This window comes from Mirounga leonina, unplaced genomic scaffold (genome assembly GCF_011800145.1).
Source record: "Mirounga leonina isolate KUSES-001 unplaced genomic scaffold, KU_Mleo_1.0 Mir_178, whole genome shotgun sequence".
NCBI classification, from domain to species: Eukaryota; Metazoa; Chordata; class Mammalia; order Carnivora; family Phocidae; genus Mirounga; species Mirounga leonina.
In genome coordinates, this window is record NW_023270464.1 from 7,943,418 (window position 1) to 7,963,831 (window position 20,414).

General features: G+C 60.6%; 2 protein-coding genes across 13 annotated transcripts in view; one reads left to right on the forward strand and one right to left on the reverse strand.

Annotated features, from left to right (window-relative positions):
- APBA2 (amyloid beta precursor protein binding family A member 2) overlaps positions 1 to 13,708 on the forward strand; it is a 75,382-nt gene extending 61,674 nt beyond the window's left edge. The window contains exons 7-11 of the mRNA XM_035023972.1: positions 258 to 437; positions 1,388 to 1,600; positions 2,921 to 3,040; positions 10,465 to 10,605; positions 13,156 to 13,708. Of these exons, the coding sequence (XP_034879863.1) occupies positions 258 to 437; positions 1,388 to 1,600; positions 2,921 to 3,040; positions 10,465 to 10,605; positions 13,156 to 13,227 (726 nt within the window). The 3' untranslated portion in view covers positions 13,228 to 13,708. The remainder of the gene's footprint in view (positions 1 to 257; positions 438 to 1,387; positions 1,601 to 2,920; positions 3,041 to 10,464; positions 10,606 to 13,155) is intronic.
- Positions 13,709 to 15,468: 1,760 nt separating this feature from the next.
- FAM189A1 (family with sequence similarity 189 member A1) overlaps positions 15,469 to 20,414 on the reverse strand; it is a 480,663-nt gene continuing 475,717 nt past the window's right edge. For all 12 annotated transcript variants that reach the window (XM_035023973.1, XM_035023980.1, XM_035023976.1 and 9 more), the window contains 2 exons: positions 19,863 to 19,937; positions 15,469 to 18,849 (listed from right to left, as the gene is read on the reverse strand). In XM_035023973.1, coding sequence (XP_034879864.1) covers positions 18,527 to 18,849; positions 19,863 to 19,937 — 398 coding nt within the window. In that variant the 3' untranslated portion in view covers positions 15,469 to 18,526. The remainder of the gene's footprint in view (positions 18,850 to 19,862; positions 19,938 to 20,414) is intronic.

Below are 20,414 nucleotides of genomic sequence, written 5' to 3' on the forward strand. Positions count from 1 at the left end.
AGGACCAGGCCCTGCTGGGTACAAAGCAGCAGAGAGGCTCACCCCATGGCGGCCGGCTGTGGGGTGTTGGCGGGAAGACAGCTATCACCAGAGGAGAGCCTACAGTTTCTCTCTTGTTCCTTTAAGCCCGGGCAAGGGCCCATTGCAGACTTACGTGTGCACCCTGCGCCCCGCCCGGCCACGGCCCCTCCTCTCTGCACTGCGTGGCGCGCCTGTGGTTTTGTGCTGGTCACGAGTGGGCTTCTCCCTGCCCACAGGCCCAGCTGATCGCACAGTCCATTGGCCAGGCCTTCAGCGTGGCCTACCAGGAGTTCCTGCGCGCCAATGGCATCAACCCCGAAGACCTGAGCCAGAAAGAGTACAGCGACATCATCAACACCCAGGAGATGTACAACGACGACCTCATCCACTTCTCCAACTCCGAGAACTGCAAGGAGGTGAGCCACGTGCATCGTGGGCGGGCCACGGGATGCCACGCTGCAGTGGCCTTTGCCACCCACGCTGAGCCCCTGCAGACCAGAGCCGCCCGGCGATGCCCCAGAGCAGCTGCCTGGGAGAGGACACGAGAGCGAGCCCTCGAAGGGCCCTCACGCAGATCCCCATCCTCACAGCAGAGTGACGTGCTGCCCAGAATGTACATTTGCTCCTGCCTTCGGAGCTGAGCACTTGGGTGTGAAATGAGGTGGTGTTGTAACAAAGGAGCTGATTACAATCAGTCTTAATGACCTTGAAAATGTGCCTTTTAATGCCACTGTTATCATCTCCTGGGGCTCAGCACCCAGGAGGTGTTTCCGCAAAGCATTTGAGAAGCGTCTTCAAACGGGGGACTTGGGTGTGCGGCGCAGGGGAGTTTCAAAGCTCCCAGAGGTGGAGGCCTGAGCACGGCCCAGTGTGTGCTGCTCAGGGATCTGCAGGGATGTCCTCCTAAGACACGGGAGCAGATACCCTGCAGACGACCCATACCTGACTGCTTGTAAAGAAGTGAATGAAGGAGTAATCAGACTGCTTGTTGAATGAATGAATGAATGAATGAATGAATATGCCTGGCTTCTTGCTGAATGAATGACAGGCAGCTTTCTGAGAGAGTGACCCTTGGGTGGATAGAAGGTAGGACTCTTCTAGGTCAGAGCAAAAGCTGGGGGCAGATGTGAGCCCTGGAGTCTAACATTCTTCTTGCTTCCATGGGTTTGTGGGAGGTGAGAACAGCGGGAGCTAGGACGATGGAGCCGCTGTGCTGGGGCCTGGAGGGGTCCATGCTGGGCACAGGCGGGAGGGAGTCTGTGGTCCTGGTTCCAGCTTGGGAGCCAGAGCTGGGCGAGGCCAGGGGCTAGGCGCGCAGGCCCCCGGCCCCCATCACGGGCCCCTCTCACTGCTCATTTCCTTACAGCTGCAGCTGGAGAAGCACAAGGGCGAGATCCTGGGCGTGGTGGTGGTGGAGTCGGGCTGGGGCTCCATCCTGCCCACGGTGATCCTGGCGAATATGATGAACGGCGGCCCGGCGGCCCGCTCGGGGAAGCTGAGCATCGGGGACCAGATCATGTCCATCAACGGCACCAGCCTGGTGGGGCTGCCCCTCGCCACCTGCCAGGGCATCATCAAGGTGCGCACGCGGGGCCCCTGCCTTGTTTAATTCTCGCTGCCTTGTCTTTTCCCCCTTGACACGTGAGGAAACAGGTCCAGAGAGACCCAAGACCATACCATAGCACTGAAATCAGAGAAGGACCCGGGCTGCCCTTGGGGATGAGAAGGGGACGTTTGGTTTCACTGATGCCAGTTCTGAGTGACATGGACCTCAGGCAAGGGCTGAGGACCCCCAGATGTAGGGTGACCCGGTGTGCATGGGAATTTCACAGGTTAGCACCGAGAGTCCCGTTTCCTGGGCACACGGGGAGGGTGGGCCCCTGCATGGGTCTGAGAGCAGGGAGGCCGCTCTGACCATCTGGCCTGTGAGCTTGCAGCTTTGGGAGATGCTGAGCTGCCGGTCCCTGCTGGGGGTTCTTCACGCCTGGTTGCCCCAGCTCTAGAAGAGCCTCAGGGCAGAAAGCTCGGAGAGGCCGCTCTAAGAGGCCTAGCACAACTGTGCCTTTGCTCTGTCCAGGGTCTCCGGACAGTGGGCTCTGCCTGCTTGGGGGCCGCCCCGGGGCCTTCTGTCTGCATCCTGCCCCCAGCCCCCTGTGGCTTGTTCCCCCCTCCCCCGCTGTGGTCTTGGTGCTGGAGGACACGCCTGTCAGTCTGACAGATGAAGGGCATTCTCGGGGCCAGAGTCAGCCCAGCAGAGCATCTGCCTGACGGGTGACCGCCTGGGAAGCTGGACGGTAGACACGACAAAGGCCTCAGCCCGCGGTACCAGAGGCTTGGTCCGCCTGGACCTCACCTCACAACCGTGGCCTGGGGCGCCCGCTGACAGTCACAGGTCGCCCTGAGGTCGCTGTTGGCTCCAGTTGGCCCAGGCTCGCTGTGGACTCTAGGTCTTCTTGCTTACAGATTTTCACTGAGCCCCTCGCTCCCCGTCCCCACCCCTGCCATTAACATGTTTTATTTTGAGGAAGGCTTCCCTGTGGTCCTTCCAAACAGAAGGTGCTCCTCCTGCATCCAGTGTGGGGAGGGCCCCTCCCATGACCCTCTGAGGGTGACCCTGGTGCTGTCCCATTGGTCATGCACCGTGGTGCACAGGGCCCGGCCTCTGGCTGTGCGTGGTTTTACCTGGCTCAGACGGCACCCACCCAGCCGGGGTAGCCAGCCACCCGCACACGGGTCGCACGGAGGGACGTGGAGGCCGAGAGGTGGCTGACCCACTGGAGCCGTTCCCCAGCACCCAGGGCCCCCGCCCTGCCAGCTGACTCACCCTCAGTCTGGGCCTGTGAGCTTGTGCTCGTAGGTGGCATCCCAGGCTCCCTGTGATGCCTGCCCCGTCCTGCAGGGTCTGAAGAACCAGACGCAGGTGAAGCTCAACATTGTCAGCTGTCCACCGGTCACCACGGTCCTCATCAAGCGGCCGGACCTCAAGTACCAGCTGGGCTTCAGCGTGCAGAACGGGATCGTGAGTCTGCCCTCTCCTCCTCGGCCACCTCCACCGCGCATGTGTGGGCCTGGATGCAGGGGGCTGGTGAGGTGGGGGGTGCTCTCCACCCCCCTGCCCCTGCAGCCGCTTCTGTCTGACAGCACAGGCCCTGGTGGGTGGGCACAGCTGGGCAGGAGCTTTGAGCATTTCCTGGGGCAGGCCTGGCCAGGGAGGGAGGGCTGGTGTGTGGCCAAGGAATGGGTCCCTCCAGCCCTGCTCGAAGCACCCTTGTCCCCGTGACGGCTGTTCCAACCACTGCAGTGTGGACACATCCGGCCAATGGCAACATCTGACTCTGTGCTCAACAGATATCCACTCATTCACTCATTCATTCACCCATTCAGAGCCATCCATGAGGTGCCTGCACTGTGTAGGCACTGAGGAAGCAGGAGGGCTTCCAGGAGGAGGTGATTCTGGGCTCGAGTGAGTGTTGGTCTGCCCAAACATCTGTGCCCGTTCCTCAGGCCAAAGCTCTCAGTTCAGAGTTCCTGCCTTTTCTTTTCTTTTTTTTTTTTTTAAAGAATTTATTTATTTATTTGACAGGGAGAGACACAGCGAGAGAGGGAACACAAGCAGGGGGAGTGGAAGAGGGAGAAGCAGGCTTCCCGCTGAGCGGAGAGCCCGACGCGGGGCTTGATCCCAGAACCCTGGGATCATGACCTGAGCTGAAGGCAGACGCTTAACGACTGAGCCACCCAGGCGCCCCCAGAGTTCCTGCCTTTTCTTTGACCCATGTTTGGCTGGAGTGAATCTGTTTCCTTGGTCATCCCCCGTGAAAAAGGTCCCAGTGGGCAAAGACGCGGCCACAGACGGAGGACAGAAGAGGCGAGGCCAGTCACTTCCAGATTGCTTAAGCCAGCTTTGAGTAATAACTGAGGAAGAGGTTCAGTAGGTGGGAGTCGTGTCAGGGGAGGGGGGATATGGATGCCTGCCCATGAGCACAGAAGAGACACAATGGGAGAACATTCTAGAAAGACAACTGCAAACGAGTCAAAATTTTCCCTGTTGCTATCTGGTATAGAAGTGTGGAGAAGTACGTGGAGCTGGGGAGAGTCCCAGGGCCATTTCTGTCCCTTCTGGGTTAGTGCGCCCTTGCTGCTTTAACAAGTGTTCTCCAAATCTCAGCATGCTAAGAGTTGGTTTCTCACTCGGGTCACAGTCCACTGGGGGGGCGGGTCTTTGCTCCACAGAACCACTCGGGCCCCATCGTGCCCTCCCCTGGCTTTTGGAGGCCCCCACTAGCTGCTCTGTGACTGGCTGGCAGCTACAGGGAGATAGGGACCCAGGTGTGGCCCTTGCCATTTCTGGTCACAGCTCACTCGCCCGCACAGGACTCAGTCCCACGCCCCACAAAACATAGGGCAGGCTGGGAAGGTGGCCATCTGGTGCCCGTGACAAAGAGGGAAAGGGTGTGGGGGCATCTAGCCAGTGTTGGCCAAACCTTCCTAGCTACACGTGTGACCCTGGGCGGGTCACTTCACCTCTCTGGGCTCTCCTCAAAATGTGGTTGTGAAGATTAACAGAGAAAATCCATAAAGTACATGGAGACATTTAAAGAAGGCCCCCCGGGCCTGGATTCTGCAGAGGAGAAAGGCCCCTTGGCACTTGCACCCGGGCATGGGGGCCCAGCTAGGTTGTCCGCATCCCCTGGGGGACTTCTGTCCAGGTCAGTGCATCTGTCCCAGGAGCTGGCCGGGTGGTGGTGTGGCCTGGCCCTGCCCTGCCCAGCCCGTCTGCGTACGCACGTGCCCGGGCTACAAGTAGCTGCCCTAGGGGCTCTGCAAAAATAAATCACCCGGGGTCTCTGGCTGCAGCAGCTGTGAGCACTGTGGGATGAGCACGGGCCCCATGCTCAGGGAGGCGCTAGGAGGGGCCTTCTGACCTGCCTCCCACGTGCCAAGCCCTCCCCCAGGGCCTGCCTGGGAGCCATGCTGCTCCTTCAGAAGTGCCGCCCTCCCAGGCTCCCATGCAGGGCCGTGAGCCCAGGACAAGCCCGATGCCACCCCCTCCCCAAACCCCTGCCTCTCTTCGGCTTGTCTCATTACAAGGGCCCAAGGAGGAGCGTGGCTACTCGTGAGGAGGCGACTGCCACACACAGAGGTTCAGTAACTCGCCCCGGGGCCCACAGCCAGGGAGGCCATCTGGGACTGAGGGAGAGAAGGCAGGGGACAGGGACAAGGAAGGAGCGGGGCTAAGTTAAGGCAAGCCGGAGAGGATGGGGACGCCGTCCCTGGGGAAGCAGCGGTGCGGGACAGGTGCAGGGGGGTCTGAGGGGACACGTGAGCCTTCCTTCTGAGGCAGCGGGAAGAAGGCAAGGTGGCTGACGAGGGGGATCTCCTGGGGAGGTGAAGGGGGTGGCCTCTGCAGGTGGGGACGGGCACGCTGGTCCACGTCAGTGGCTGCGAGGCTGAGGGCAGCGAGGAGGGCAGAGGCGCTTCTCGGAAGGTTTGGCAGGTGTGGGGATAAAGGCAGCAGCAGATCTAGGCTTTGGGGGTCTCAGAGCTGGGGGGAAATGATACCCGGTTCTGCAGACAGCATCGCCTGGGCCGTGCCCCCCGGGTCTCAGACGCCCCGACAAGAGTCCTGAGGCAGAGTGCTGGTCACTTCTTGGTGCCTCCGCCACGGGTCCAGGGTGTGTGTGCAGCTTGGGGCCTGGGGGCGACACTGGATGAGAGGCAGCGGGGGTGGGGGGCGGTCGCAGAGAGCTGGGGGCTGCGGTGGTTCTTGGGACGTCCTCCCCAGTATGTGGCAGCTGGCCCTGAAAGCGCCAGGGAGGGTTTTAGATAAAGCAAGTGAATCTGCACGGATTCTCCTGCTGCGACACCCCCCCCCGCCCCGGCCCAGAAAACGGCGCAGGCGGCTGCAAAGATCAGGCCCCCGGGGAGCTCGGAGGCCCTGGTACCAGGCAGCTGCGCCCACAGCCGCTGCTCAGGCCGTGTCCCAGTGGCTGATGAAGGCCACAGGCTCCGTCGCTCAGCGGGGGCCGCGTGGCAGTGGCAGGAGTGTGTTTGGGAGGCCGGGGGGGTGCTGGCTCTTCCTGACCGAGGGCTGGCTCTGGGGACACAAGAGCTAGGCTTCGCCCCTCACAGCGTGGTCAGGTCCGACCTCGGCTTCCAGCCCGCTCAGCCTCCCCAGAGGGGTCTGGCCTGGTAACCGTCCCCTCCCCTGTGGTCCCCTGCCGCCTGCAATAGTGGAGTGTCCCCTGGCTGACCACCGGCCTCCTTGTCCCCAGTGCCCGTGAGGCTCTCAGAGGTCCCCTTCGGCCCTCGCCGAGCCCCACGTGGAGTCCTGGCTCCCGGGAGCCCCTCCGCCCCGCCTGACCACAGCAGGGCTGGAGGGTGGCAGGTCGCCTGGCTAGGAGATGGCATTCATTAGCTCCTGGGCATAGCCCCCGCGGTTTCCTGCCTGATCGCTGCAGAAGCTTTTCCCGTGGCAGGTGGCCATCGTCCGTGTGCAGGGTGAGTGGTCCCAGCGTGGGTGGGGGCGTCTGCAGAGATCTGGGTGCTTTCACGTGAGAGGAGAGATGGAGGGTCCTCTGCACAGCTGCTTGTGTGCACATACGTGTACGTGTGTACGTACGGGGGTGTGCACGTGCGTGTGCACGTATTGCGTACCTGTGTGTGTTTGGGGGAGGTGCTAGCCTGGGCCTCGGCCTCCTCCTGGAGCTTAGCGCGGCCTGTCTTTTCTCCAGAACGACAGGCCCGTGTGGCTAAGAAGCTGTGTTACGTTTTGGAATCGGCCTCCCTCGCTCCCTTTTCTTCCAGGCCCCGCTCTCTCCAGGGGCATCTGTTTCTTCTTTTGTCTGTTTCAATTGTGGTAAAATCAATTAACATTTAGCATCTTAACCGTTTTCAAGCGTCCAGTATGTTGTGCAGCCCTCTCGAACTTGACCACTCTAGGTGCCTCATAGACATAAGTGGAATCAGACAGTACTTGCCCTTTGGAGACTGGCCTTATTTAACTCCCAGCATAATGCCCTCAAGGTCCATCCACCTTTTAGCCTGTGTCAGAATTTCATTCCTTTTCAGGGCTGAACAATATTCCCTTGTGTGACTAGACCGCGTTTCATTTGTCCATTCATCCATCAGTGGACATTGGGTTGCCCCCGCCTCTTGATGGTGGTGAATCATGCTGCAGTAAGCATGGTGTGCAGGACTTCGTTTTTCCAGTCTGTCTAGTTTCATCGTTGCAAATACTCCTAGGCCCCCTGGTCCATCTGTCTGGGGTGTCAGTCCATCAATCAGTTCTAGGAACCAAGAAACGAAGGCCACCCATGGGGAAGCTCTTCCCACAAGCTTCGGGCATCCCTGGGCAGCTGGTGTCTGCAAGGCTGGTCCAGTTAGGGAATGGCATTTTCTGTTACCATTTCACAGAGGACGAAGGAACAGGGAGGTCAAGGAACTTGCCCCAAGGCTCCCAGCTGGGAAGCGGCAGAGCAGGGATTGGGCCTGAGGCCAACTGTTGTGAAGAGCATGCTCACACTCCCATGGCCCATCATCAGATGCTTGTACAAGGGGCCAGGGGGCGAGTGTGTGCACGGACTTCGCAGCACTTGTGAGCGGTGCAGAGGCCGATACGTTTGTATCTAAGGCCCAGGGCGTTAGTAACCGACGTAAGTGTACACGGGGCCCTGTTTATGGCCTCGGTGGTGGGCCCGCTCTTCTCTCCTCTCACTAAGACTGCAGGGACTGCTGTGCCTCCCAACAATGTGGTGCCACGCGGCCAAGTTCCCCTGAATCCCCTGGAAAAGTTTGCTGACATCTGAGTTAGTCTTGCACAAGTGCTTTTTCCATTTTCAGCTCCATTACACCCAAAGTACAATGCATTAGTTTGCAGACAGGCCCCGGGTGACCCAGTTAGCGCTGTTTCTAAATGGATCCTTCCTCTCTTTCCAAAACACCACCATTCAAGAAATCAAGACGTCTCCCGCGGGGAGACACCAGCCTTCTCCCCCGCAGAAGTGCACCCCGTGAGGTTGGAATGCACCCTGGTTCCTGTGGGCATGCCTCATTCGGGAAGGCCAGGACCCGTGTGTGTGTGTGTGTGTGTGCACGTGCGTGTGCGCGTGCACACAGCTTTCTCCTCAGCATGTCCTGCTCCCCTTCTGTCCTCTTCCCCGGTCTGCCCCCCAGATTCCAGCTGGGGTCACTGCCAGGGTCCAGGTCCATCCTCCTGGTCATTCCCTCTAAAGGGGCAAAGCCGCATGTCCTGCTCCCTCTTCACTTTCTTTCCCCAACTCTCGATGACTAGGGAGGAGGCTGCCAGCAGGGGTGTAACCAAGCCTGCACCTTCTACGGACTGTCCCAGCTTCTTTGCCTGGGAGCACACGGGGCCCTGCCTGACACTTGGGAAGGCCGGGAAGCGAGCCTGGTCACCCTGAAGCAGCTTCCTCGGGACCTTCAAAGAGCCAGTTACAGTGGGCACAAAATACCCTTAAATCGTTTGGGGGGCAGACAAGGAATAGAAGTTACTCCTTAATTCTCGTATGGAGAATTGGGGCAGTCAGGTAGGCCACCCTGCTTGTCTCTCTCTGCCGGCCCCTGGTGAGCCCCGTCTGAGCCGAGTGCTCGGGCTCCAGGACTGTGACCCGCTCTGCGGCAGGAGTCTGGTTGGCCGGGCCGTCGTGGCCTGGGACTGTGACCTCAGGCCGCGCATAGGTCTCCTCCTGGAAAGACAGAGACCCCGAGGGCTGGGAGGGACCCACACGGTTGGTTGAGAAAGGCCTGCGGCATCAGTGACAAGGCAAAAATCCACAAACCAAAGGACAGGTGGGAGTCCTGCATATGGTGCCAGGGTCAGCCTGCGGGCAGTGGCCTTCTGAGCCTGTCTGGGCTTCAAAAGTTGCCACGCCAGGTCCTGAGGGAGGGAAGGGGGGTAGGCGAGGGGGGAGAGCCGTCCTGTCTAAGGGGAGCGTCATCCCCCGGCAGCCTTGGAAATCAGAGGCCCCGGCTGAATGAGCAGGCCTGGCCAGGGCTTGGATGTGAGGTGGCTCTGACACAGGCAGGGGTCCCGGGGGTGCAGCCGGGGGGTGTTCGCCGCAAGGCACAGAGGCGGGTCCCCGATAATGTTGAGCCTTGCTGTGGAATGAGAAGAGCAGTGAGGTGCACAGAAGGGCTCGGCTGTCCTGCCTGCATCGACCACCACCTGTGGCTGGGCCTCCTGCCGGCGGCCAACCCTTGAGCTCTTAGGGTGCTGAGCCGACTCACCCTTCCTGATTCTGGCTTGGGGTCCCCTGCCTTCTCAAGTATGAAGATGCCTTAAAAAGTGACCAAATCCTCAATGAGACAAGAGCGATAATCGCAGTGTTTTCAAATTAAGGAAAGCGTAAGGACAAAGGCACCATGAATTTGGCGAGGCCTTTAGATGATGTGGGGTGGCCCCAGGCACTCAGGGGACAGGGCCCAGCCAGCCTAGGCCACTCCTGCCTGGCTCCGGGCTGGGCCTTCCTCATTCTCCAGCATGGCTGGTGGGGTGCGGCCCTCCAGGGCTGCTGAGCTAATGCTGGGGAAGGGGCCACCAGGGTCTGGCCAGTGCTTGCCAAGGTGCCCGGGGTCAGGTGCCGGGGCAGAGTGCACCGGAGAGACCTCCGGCGGTGGGTGGGCCTTCAGGAAGCCTCACCCCCAGGGTCCCTGCTGTTGGACCTGCTTCTGCCCTTGCACTGGGTTGTTGGAAGCAGCGTGGTGGGGAGGGACGTGGTGTCCTCTCGGTTCGCTCCCGCCATTGCATCTCCAGGACTTCAGCATCCCTCCTACAGAGCCATTGGGGTGCAGCCGGCCCACCTTCTCCCCTGAGCCAGCAAGCCTCGTCTTCTAGGGTCTGCCACCATCTCCCCGTTGTGGTGGGAGAAAGGTGGGCGGGTGTCCACACCTTTCTGATGTCGTGATCTTTAGTGAGTTCCACACGTGGGTGGATTTCACAAACTCAGGGCCTTCATCATCATTTTCCCAAACTCTTTGTGGTTGTCGGCTCGTGAGTTCATCACCTCCTTGTGAGATGGGAACAGTGACTTCTTCGCTTGTAAGAGGAGCAGATGGGGCTGGTGGAGAATCTTCCAGAATGTGCGTCCACTGTGCACACCACCAGCCCTTTCCACTCCCCTGACGCAGGAACAGAGGCTCTGGGATGGCTGGGGGCGGGGGCGGGGTGGGGGGAGGCACAGGGAGCAGATCCCCGGAGGGCCTGCGAGGTTCTCCCACAGGCCATGCTGTTGACTTGTGTTTTTTAACCTAGTCCAAATCATGAACGTCCCCGCTGGTGAGTCAGCAGATTGCGCGTAGAAGCATTTGTCCCATGGGCTTCTCCCTCTGTGTGATTCATGTCCCTGCTTCCTGCTTGGGGACTGCGGTGAGCTCCCGGCGGGTGTGGCGGGGACTTGTGTGCTGACCTGACACGTGTCTGCCTAGATCTGCAGCCTCATGCGAGGGGGCATCGCAGAGCGAGGAGGCGTCCGAGTCGGCCACCGCATCATTGAGATCAACGGGCAGAGTGTGGTGGCCACGGCCCATGAGAAGATAGTCCAGGCTCTTTCTAACTCGGTCGGAGAGGTAAGGCCACGGCCCGTCGTCACCCTGCTGGAGTCCGACCCGGAGTCTAGGGCCCTCTGAGCCCTACATTTCCGAGCCCAACATCTGTGCCCCTGAGGGGGCTTCTAGGAGGTGCTCGGGAAAGCCACTGGCCCCTTCCCAGAAAAACCTTCCTTCTCGGGAGAGCCCGCCCTTGCTGGGACCTTGGAGCATGCCTGTGCTGGTCATGTGCTCCCACCTTGACCTCGGCCTGTCACTCCCTCTCCAAGGGGTGCTGGGCATCAGCCGAGCCGGCGGGGCTGTGTCTCTCGCCCAGGGAGTGCCGGGGACAAGGATGAGCAGAGCGGCGGGCGGCCTTTGCCTGTTCATTCGGGTTCTGTGCGGCGGACAGGAGGGCGAAGGTGGTGGCCGCCGTTTCTGGAACTGGGTCTTGCGTGCTCCTTGTGGCAGCCCTGCCCGCTGCAGGCCTCACCCCCCAGGGCGCAAGGCTCTGGGCTGGGGTTCGCCCCTCTGCCTGCTTCCTGCCCACGGAGCTGCTTCACCCTTTCCTGCACCGCTGGCTTTAAACTTCCTCCTTTTCTAGTTCTTTCTGGCATCCCTGCGATGCCAGCTTGAGGTGGACAAGGGTCAGAGCGGGGGGGGCACAGGTTTCCCCAAGGAACTCACAAGTGAACAGGGTCATTCGGGGTGAGAAGTAAGGTGCTCAGAGTCTGCGGAACCGGGGTCCGGAAGGAGGCCTCCCCCAGCGCCAATGTGTGTGGGTGTTAGCGGCAGTGGGGGCGTGTGAAGGGGGAGTCAGAACGAATGGGGTGAGGGTCCCCCCGGGACAAGCGCGGGAGGCTGAGGCCACTGCAGAGGTGGGTCGGCCGAGGGGAGAGTTGCAAAGGGCATGGGTGCCCAGTGTGGGGGGAGTGCCCATTTGGTTCTCGGGGCTGTGGAGGGCCCCGGGGGCTGAGCAGGGCAGGGGCAGGCTCTGGCTCTGGCGGTGGGAGAGAGGGTGTGGCTTCCATCTTGTAACCACTGCGGGTGAGCTTGGCCCCGGGGTGAGTGGGTGGGTGCTGTTTCCCAGGCGGCTTCTGGCCACATTTGCTGGGGGCCTACTCTGTGTTTTGTGGAACTGCCAGGCTGGGGGAGGAGGCCTGTTTTTCTGGAGGTTGGTGGCGGCAGATGGCTGGCTTTCAAGAGGGAGAGGGGGGCCAGGTAGGTGCCATTCGCCTCCTTTTACAAATGGCTTCAAAGAAAGGACAATCCAATTTTCCCAAGTGGATGTTTGAAACGGCCACCCCACTGGGGTGATCAGCCTCACACCTAAAAGAAGCCAATCAGGTGGAGGAGAAATGTTTCCAAGTCTTCAGACCTGAGACGAATTGGTTCTCGAAGAGGCACAGAGGCAGCCGGGGCTGGGGCTGGGGGATGGAAGGGTCTGCCTGCCGTCTTCCAGCATCCCCGAGCTCATGTGGGAAATCAGTCCCTGGTAGCAAGATGTGAGGTTTGGGTGGGTTTCAGCTTGAGGAATGACACAGAATGTTCTCCTGATGGAAGAAGCCATGCTTCTTCACCATGGATGGTGGTGGCATTAAAATCTAAATTGATCACGTAGATCCGGGGGGGGGGGGGGGGGGCGAGCCGGGAGCATGTGACACTGTGAAAACCATCTGCACGATTGGCCCCTCTCTGGGTTGGTCAGACGGGGGCCTGAGACCTGCTTGCTGGAGGAGGGGCGGCCACACCATGCCCCCCCCCCACCGCCTCTTGCTGGGCACCGGGAGGGTGAGGCCCGCCGCACGCATGCCATCCAGACCTCGCAGAGCCACAAGGCCTGAGCCTGGCATAGTCCTGGGAGCAGGGTACTAAGAGGAGATCAGAGCAGCAGAAGCAGAGCCCAGCTCCTGTGCTTCCACTGGTTTAACTCTTCCTCCCAGAGCCGTCACGGGGTGGGGAGGGGGGGCGGGAGGCGCACAAGGTCACTCTCCCTGGGGCGCCATCTTGAGCCTCACTGCTTATGTACCCAGCCCCTTGGAGGCAGAGAGTGAGGCCAGGCTCCAGAGGCTCATTTGCTGACCCCCAAAGAATGGGGGGGGGCAAGTTCTCAGACCCCAGAACACTCACGTTCCCTGGCTTCCTGGGAAGGGTTTCAGAGGCTTAGGCACCCTCAGCTGCTCCCAGATGAGTGGGCAAACCGTAGTCACAATTAAAAGTCTGGTTTTTTGCCCCTCTGCTGTCAGCTTGAGCTGAGGGGCAAACTAGCACTTGAACGTGTGTGCAAAACCCTCTGGAGAGCCCGGTGGAGAGGCCAGCTAGGAGTCTGCCGCGCCAGGAAATGCTTTCTAACCCTCCGTCGAGGTGGTCATTCCTCCCTCACTGGGCAGAAAACCCTCAGGGGGGTCCCGAAGCGAGCTGGCTGCCGGAGTGTTGGATTTGCGTTGGTGGCATCTAGGGGCCGTGGGAGGCCAGCGTGGGAGGCCAGCGAGGGAGGCCAGCGAGGGAGGCCAGCGAGGGAGGCCAGCGAGGGAGGCCAGCGAGGGAGGCCAGCGAGGGAGAGCCGGTTCAGCCCCCGTCTCTCGTTGACAGATCCACATGAAGACCATGCCTGCTGCCATGTTCAGGCTCCTCACGGGCCAGGAGACCCCGCTGTACATCTAGGCCCACCCAGCCTGCACCGCCCAGCCCGCCTGGGTTCAGAGGAGCCCGAAAGGCTGGACCCAGGACCTGACCCCTGACCCCACAGCCCGCCCAAGGACACTGGCTCCTCCGAAGGGCGTGCCCTCACCACCCACTTTTTTTTTTGGACAAAAAGGGGGGATGTCTTCATCAAAGGAGAGTCACAGGAAGCATCTCTGTAGAACAGTCACGTGTTTTGCCCATTTTGACCCGTCTTCTCGTTGCGACGGACAAGGCTGTTTCTCTGTAGCTGTGTGTGGTGTGGAGTGTGTCTTTCCTCCCTGAAGCCGTGGAGAGCGGACGTGAAGGGAGCCCCGCCAGGACAGCAAGCTCCTTCCCGGGACGGGGGGCCCTCGGGGTGCTTCGGGGGAGGGCGATCGCGCTGCTGCAGCTGCCCGGATCCCGGGGTGTGACTTGTAAGTGAAGTCCGGGAACATGTGATTGTACTGAACCAGAAGGGAGACGGTCCTGAGTTAAATAAAAGATGATGGCCACAACATGGAAACTCCATATTTATTTAGACACTATCACGGTTTTGACTTTTACTTTGACAAGCCATTCTTCAGACTTTAGGATTTCCGGGTGACCCGCCCGCGCACCTACGGCTCCTGCCCTCACCCGAGGCTCCGAGGCTCCGCGGACTTGCGTGGGCACGCCCCCTGCTGGCCGTCTCTCCCCGCCCCTCGGGGGCGGGGCCCGCTGGCTCCTCCTCCCAGGGACCCGGGGCGCAGCAGCGGCCGTCTGTTTCCAGCCTCTACACACACACACACACACACACACACACACACACACGCGCGAGCTCCCCCACCCCCCAAACGCCGAACCCACCCTGGCGGACTCTGCCACTCCCGGGGCCGCTGGTGGCGAGAGCAGGTCACTGGACGAGCCGGGCGTCGCCGCGAGCAGTATTCGAGCGTGTGTAGATGAAGTGAAACGTAGTCTAGTTCGGGTCGTTAGAGGTCATTGTTAACTGACGTCCTTTTGTCTGGAAGTCTCTTTTTTTGGCCCCGGCCTTGAAGAATACACTGTGACTTAAGAAGCCTTACCATGCAGTAACTAAAGCTTTAGGATTACTGTATTCAAGGAGTGACCTGTGTGTTGCATGCAGCCGACCTTAGGAAGACTCGCTAATAGCGCTAATAAAGCTGAAGTCCTGACGAAAAGCGGTTTGTGTGGCTGGTTTGTTAGCGGAGGAATGGATGCCCGACTTCCCTCCACCTCGAGGCCTTACACGTGCCTCTGCAATGGTGCTGTGTTTGCTGAGAGCATCCCCTTTGGGTCTGGGGCCTTGGGGGGGGCTCTTCCCGGGGAGGTCGGAGGGGTGGGTGCTCCAGCACCCGGTGTGAGGCCCGCCCCCCCGCCTCCCCGCCCCCCCCAGTCCCAAGGAGGAGACAGGCTGCTAACTGAATAAGGGAGAGAAGGAGCCTTGCCATTCTCCTGGTTTAAATTTCGGTGATTCCAGGAGAGGTGAGTTATATGCGTGTGTATCTGTAAAACAAAGTTGGACCATCCATCCCAGTGGCGTCTGCTTACCTGGAGGGTCCTTTGTGGCCTGTCACCTGGCGTAGGGAGGTGGGGGAATGTGGGCTTTGATCAGAAGGCCGGGGGTGGGGTTTGCCCCCCCCCGCGTTGGTCCGGGGAGCTTAGCCTGGTAGGACCCACCTCTGGTCTGCCCACAATCCATCTGCGCTCCAAGCTATGAGCTACTGACAAGGCCCTTCACAGCTAGCCCGAGATGGCCCACACCCTTGGGTGACGAGAGGGAATGTCACCTGAATACAAGCTGGAGGGAAAGGGCGACAGCTCCAGAGAGCCAAGGGGTATGTCCCTGCATTGCCCAAGACAGGGCAGGTGAACAGGCTCCGGAGACAAAAGCCATGGCTAGCAAATGACACGGGGGGGGGGGGGGGGGGGGGCGGGTCCTACCGAATGATTCACAGAAAAAATCCAAATGAAAGACCGCTCTGAGCCAGTGGTCTGCATTCCTCTGGGAAGCCTCGGATGTCACATGCTTGGAGGGGGGCAGCTGTGGGCCAGCCCTGGCGGGCACCCGCCCTTTACCTCCCAGCCCACAGGCCCTGCCCTTTTCTGGAACGATGTTCGGAGACACGGCTGGCCAGCCGCAGGTGCTTCACACTCCCTGGCGGCCGCCTGAGACCCTGGTCTTCAGAGGCACACACGGGCTCTCTGCCTCTCTGTCCCAATTAGACCCGGAGACACAGAGGCCAGAAATAGTTTTTATTAAAACATGGATCATTATGAAAACACCTTGAGGTACATCAAATAAATACAACCTTCAAGTTGTACAAACAGGTCTCCTGTGGCTTGAAAACAATTTCCTATAAATTCTGCCTAATAGCAGCATCTGTGAATCAATACAGCTGAGGGCGGGGGGGGGGGAAACATCCAATTGAAAGCAGTTTTCTGTTACATGGTTTGTTCCAAGCATTCAAGCTGCGTTGTTGTCACCAGCTGAAGGAGACCTTGTGAAGGATGAGTCCCCCGCTTGTTTGCCATAGAGATGGGGTCCAGAGCTCACCCCCCTCAGTGTTCTTTTGCCCCCCCATGCAACTGGCAGTGTCTGGACAGGCTCTGGCCCCCACGCCGAGCTGACCCCATTTGGGTTGTGGGGAAAAGGAGGGAGAGTGCCCAGGACCCAGGCGTGTGCAGGTGTGGGGGGGTCCCTGCAGGTGGGGGTCCCGTGCCTTAGCTTCCTGGGGCAGCCCGCGAGGCTCTGCCCTGCCTGCTGATGCTTTATCGGGAGGAGAGCAGGGAGGCGGTGCACTAGCAAGAGGAACCACATGGTCTGGGCTTGGGGTGCTTGCTGCTGGGCGCCTGGCTCCCAGATGCTGCTGGGCAGAGCAGGGTCTCAGGTACTAGAACTGGCTTGTTCCTAGCGGCTCTAACTGGCACTTCTCTCTTCCCGGGACCTTTCCCGGAAGCCGGGACCCTGGGCCCTGCTGGAGCCCACATGGGCCACCTGGGGCCCCGAGCAGATGGGCAGAACGTTCTAGCTCAGTGGTATAAAACTGGGTACAGTCTCCTCACCTGCAAGATAGAGTTGCTCTGAGAGCAAATGCACAACTGAGCGTGGAAGGTGCGTGAAGGGCAGGGCTCTTGAGAACATCCAGGACTCTGGGCTTCGGTCAGAGCACCCGCTTGTACCCAGGTGGAGGCCCAGGCTGCCGCAGGAGCCCACGATGGCAGAAGAAACACTGTTCCGCTGCAGGGAGGAGAAGTGAAGGGCACAGAGCGCCAGGGCGGGCTCCCAGTGGCCGCTGTCCCTGGCTGCACAATAAAAATACTGATGGCCGAGCTCTACCCCAGAGCTGCGAGTGCAAGGGTGAGGGGCTGGCCTCACTCAAATTGCAGCCACGTCGGAGAGTGCAGGCTTAGTTCCGGGGCTCAGCCCAAGGACACTGCTATGTGCGCCTCCAAGCCCGAGTGTGGGCCCCCCACATGCAGGCGAAAACCCCCCGCAGCTTGCTAAGCTTGGTTCCCACCCCAGGGACACCGAAAATGCCCGGATTCAGAAGCCATGAATGCCGTGCTGATGGGCTCAGGGGAGGCTGCTTGGAAAAACCATCAATTAACTGTACCAGCGAAGGGATTTGCTTTGGGCACGGGGAGGGATTTCAAAAGCCCTCGGCTGAGAAAAATGAGACAAGAGATTTCCCATTTTGTAGTCTGGATAAAGTGCTCATAATTCATCTCTGGGATTCTCCCGTGGAAAAGTTCTGGTTGGCATCAGAAGGCCTGATGGGTATTCTTCCAGTTCTGTCACCTCAGCCAGAGGCGAGGAGGCAATGACCAAGAACATTTACTGAAGCCAAGTGTTCAAAGCTGACCGTCACTGCAGGCTCCCCGCACCTCCGTTGCTGGGGGCTCCAGGCGTCCGGACCGCAGACCCTCCCCACCGGCCCCTTCCCAGTGCCAACGACATGACGTCCCCAGCACGTTGGCTACAGTGGGGCGCAGAGCAGAGGGCAGGGCAGCCCACGGCCCCTAGACGCTGGACGCCAAGCACGAGTGGGCAGCGGTCGGCTCCCTCCTTGCGCTCCCCATGCCAGGCCCCTGGGCTCTCGGTTGACAGCTGTGGGTTCTGGGCTGCCTTGTTCAAGGCAGGGCCACGGCACGGGCACTGGTGGACACCGCTGTGGATGGCAGAAGGACAGGCGTTCCCACGGCTGCAGAAAGTTCTGGAGGACCATGCTGCTCCAGGGCCGTTGTGGGAAGTGGCTGGTGTCAATGTTGCCAGAACATGAGGGCCGGTGGGGAGGGGGTGGGGGGCCCAAGAAAGGCAAAGGCCCAAGCTGCCGCTGCAGGGAGGCGGGGCTGGCCTGCTTCCACGTACCCAGCTCGGCGGGTGCTGTGTGGAAAGATGCTTTACAACCTGCGTCTTCTGCTGCCTGGCTGGGAAGCGGATGCTCTGGGTCATCAGCGACCTGCTTTCTGAGGAGGCGCACAGATCCTGGGGTACGGGCCTCTTCCCCCAGACCTCCACCCGTCCAGGCCGTCCTGGGGAGGGCAGACGCAGGGAAAACCCCCAAAGGGGCTCCCCAAGAGTGTCTGCAGAGGAGGAGACAGCCAGAGAGACAGTGGGGAGGGTACCCCATGGAGAGGTGGTGGGGAGGGGAGGCCCAAGGGACCAGGGGACCTGGGTGGGGTGGGGGTGTCCAGCAAAGCTCCCTGCCACACCAGCTTGCTTCCCGGAGGCGGCCAGGCCACGCTGAGGTCTCCTAATGTGATTCGTAGGCACGACAGCCCTGCATCCTGCGGCGGAGAGCTGGGCCCGGGCTGTCCTTCGTGCCAGAATTATCCATTTTCTTTCCAGGCAGCACACGATAAAGGGTAGATTATTGAGTGATACAAACCATAGAAGAAAATGGTCTCATTTTACTCGATATCCTCCTCTATCCACTAAACACTCAACTGAATCGCAGGTGGGGGACAGTCTTGCTTTTTGACGGCCCTGATTTTGAAGATACTTAGCGTCTCTAGTGTCACCTGCCACTGTGTTCCCAGAACGCTGGGTAGGTGCTACGTGCCTGACAAAGCCGAAGAGTTCGCGGTGGCCACGAGAGTCATTTTTCTGTATTAGCGGAATAGGTAGGAAGTGTCATCCCCAAGACAACTGACCGGATCCTCCTGAAGAGAGGGACGGCAGCTCACAGCCTGGGCCACCCTGAGATCTGGGCCGCAGGCCCCTCCCCGCCAGCACAGTGGCCTCCAGCAAGGATGCGTGGGCCCAGGCCCATCTGGGTCAGGACCCGTGGCCTGGTCACACCTGGTCCCGAACGCCGGCGCTGAACACGGCCTCCTCCCCGTGGGGCTCCTCAGGGGGGCCGGCCGGGCGGAAGGTGCCCACCACGTGCCGCACCTCGGGAGGGAGGGCACAGTTCGAGTGTTCCAGAAACTTAGCCACCAACACCCTGGCGTCTGTGTGGCCCTTGCTGTCCACTAGAGAGTGTGGCCGCTCTTTGCAGACCATCTGTAAGGTCTCTGGCTTTCCCCGCGGGTCGCCTTTCTGGGGATCCGGTGGCCCAGGGGGCGAGAGCGGGCGCCGACCTGCACAGGCAGCTGCGACAGAGTGAGCTCGGGAAACTAAAAATCAAGGGAAAAGATAACATCTGAAAACAACCAAAACAAGACAAAAAGCAGCCGTTAAGTGAGTTCTTGACAAAGCAAACGCAAGCCTGCTTGGGACACACTTTCGGCTGGCATTTCCACGTCCCTGGGCTGGCGCACTGGGCGTGTCCCTGCTTCCTGGGTCCCTTCATCCCCAGTGTGGCCCGGCCCCTGTCAGCCCTGAGTTGAGCTGGGGTTATAACCTAGAGGGGCCACAGCCCCCCGGCGCTGAAGGGCTGGAGATCCGAGGGCAAAATGCGAAGCGGGTGGGGCAAGAGGGGCAGGTGCAGGTGGGGATCCCCCTTGCCTTCGTCTCTCCACCGGGGGGGGGTGCTTCTCGGCCTTGCTTGGCTCAGTGACCGTTGCCCTTGTGGGTCTGATGGCATCTAGAGATGGGTCTGCCTGAAGGCCAGAGCTGGGGGTGACAGAGGGGCAATGAGGGCACCCCCCACCACATGCAGGACTGACAGCAGCCACTGCTCACTGGCACCAGAGCTCAGAGCACCCGGGGCCCTGCAGGCCAAGGCCAGGGGCACCGGCTCCCAACGGGGCCCACGGCTGCTCCGGATGACCCGAGGCACAAGCCATGGTCTGACGGTGCCGTCTCCCCTGGGACCAGATTAGGGCCTGACTTGCCCACAGCGCGTTTCCCGGTGGCCTGGCATCGTTCTGGGGGCAGTGGGGCAAGGCTGACAATTCAGCACGAGGAACTGTAAGAACCTCACACACGAGGCCCATGTCCCCCGCCCACAGAGCGTCGCAGAAATTCGGTGAAACAAGCAGCCCGAGCCTGTTACAGCCGCTGTCGCCTCTCACGTGTTCCCCAGAGCCAGAAGGGAAGGCAAGGCCGTTCTCTGAAAGCCCGCAGAGCTGGGGAGCCCGTGCTCCTGGCTGACACCCCGAGGCAGCCAAGGAGCACGAGTCACACCCCCCCCCCCGCCCCCGTCTCGCAGCAGGTGTCAAAGTGCTTCAGAAAAGGAGTGTCTCACCGGTCCCCAGAGCAGCCCCGGACAGTCCTGCTTCCAGGTCCTGGCTGCAGGACGGGGTGTGTGACGAGGCATGGCCTTAATCAGAGAGAGAATCCAGTTAACAGGCAGCAGGGAAAACGGAGCTCCTGACGACAAGATCATCACCCTCCCGTGGCCGAGAACTATCTTTTTGATGCGGCGGACCCGCAGGGGGAGGCTCCTGCACTCACCCCGAGCCGAGCCGTGCGCTGTCCCACAGGGCAGTCCCAGAGCTGGCGCCCCCCACGGGACAGGCGGCATCCCCGGGCTGGGCACAGCGCGGCGGGCCAGCGCCCCAAGCAACCCCAGTGCCCTTGGAATGCCCCAGAGACCCCCGGGGAGGCACATGCGGGACAGTAACTGCCTCGTCTAGCTGAGGAGAGGCTGTGCCCACGGCGTGGTGCAGGGACGCAGAGAAGGCCCTGTGACAACCTGTAATCAAACCGCCGCTTCTCATCCCCACCCCCAAAATGTCACGGTTTGCAGAGCCTGACTTTCCCTACAGGGGGCAGAGGATACCATCAGGGGCCACAG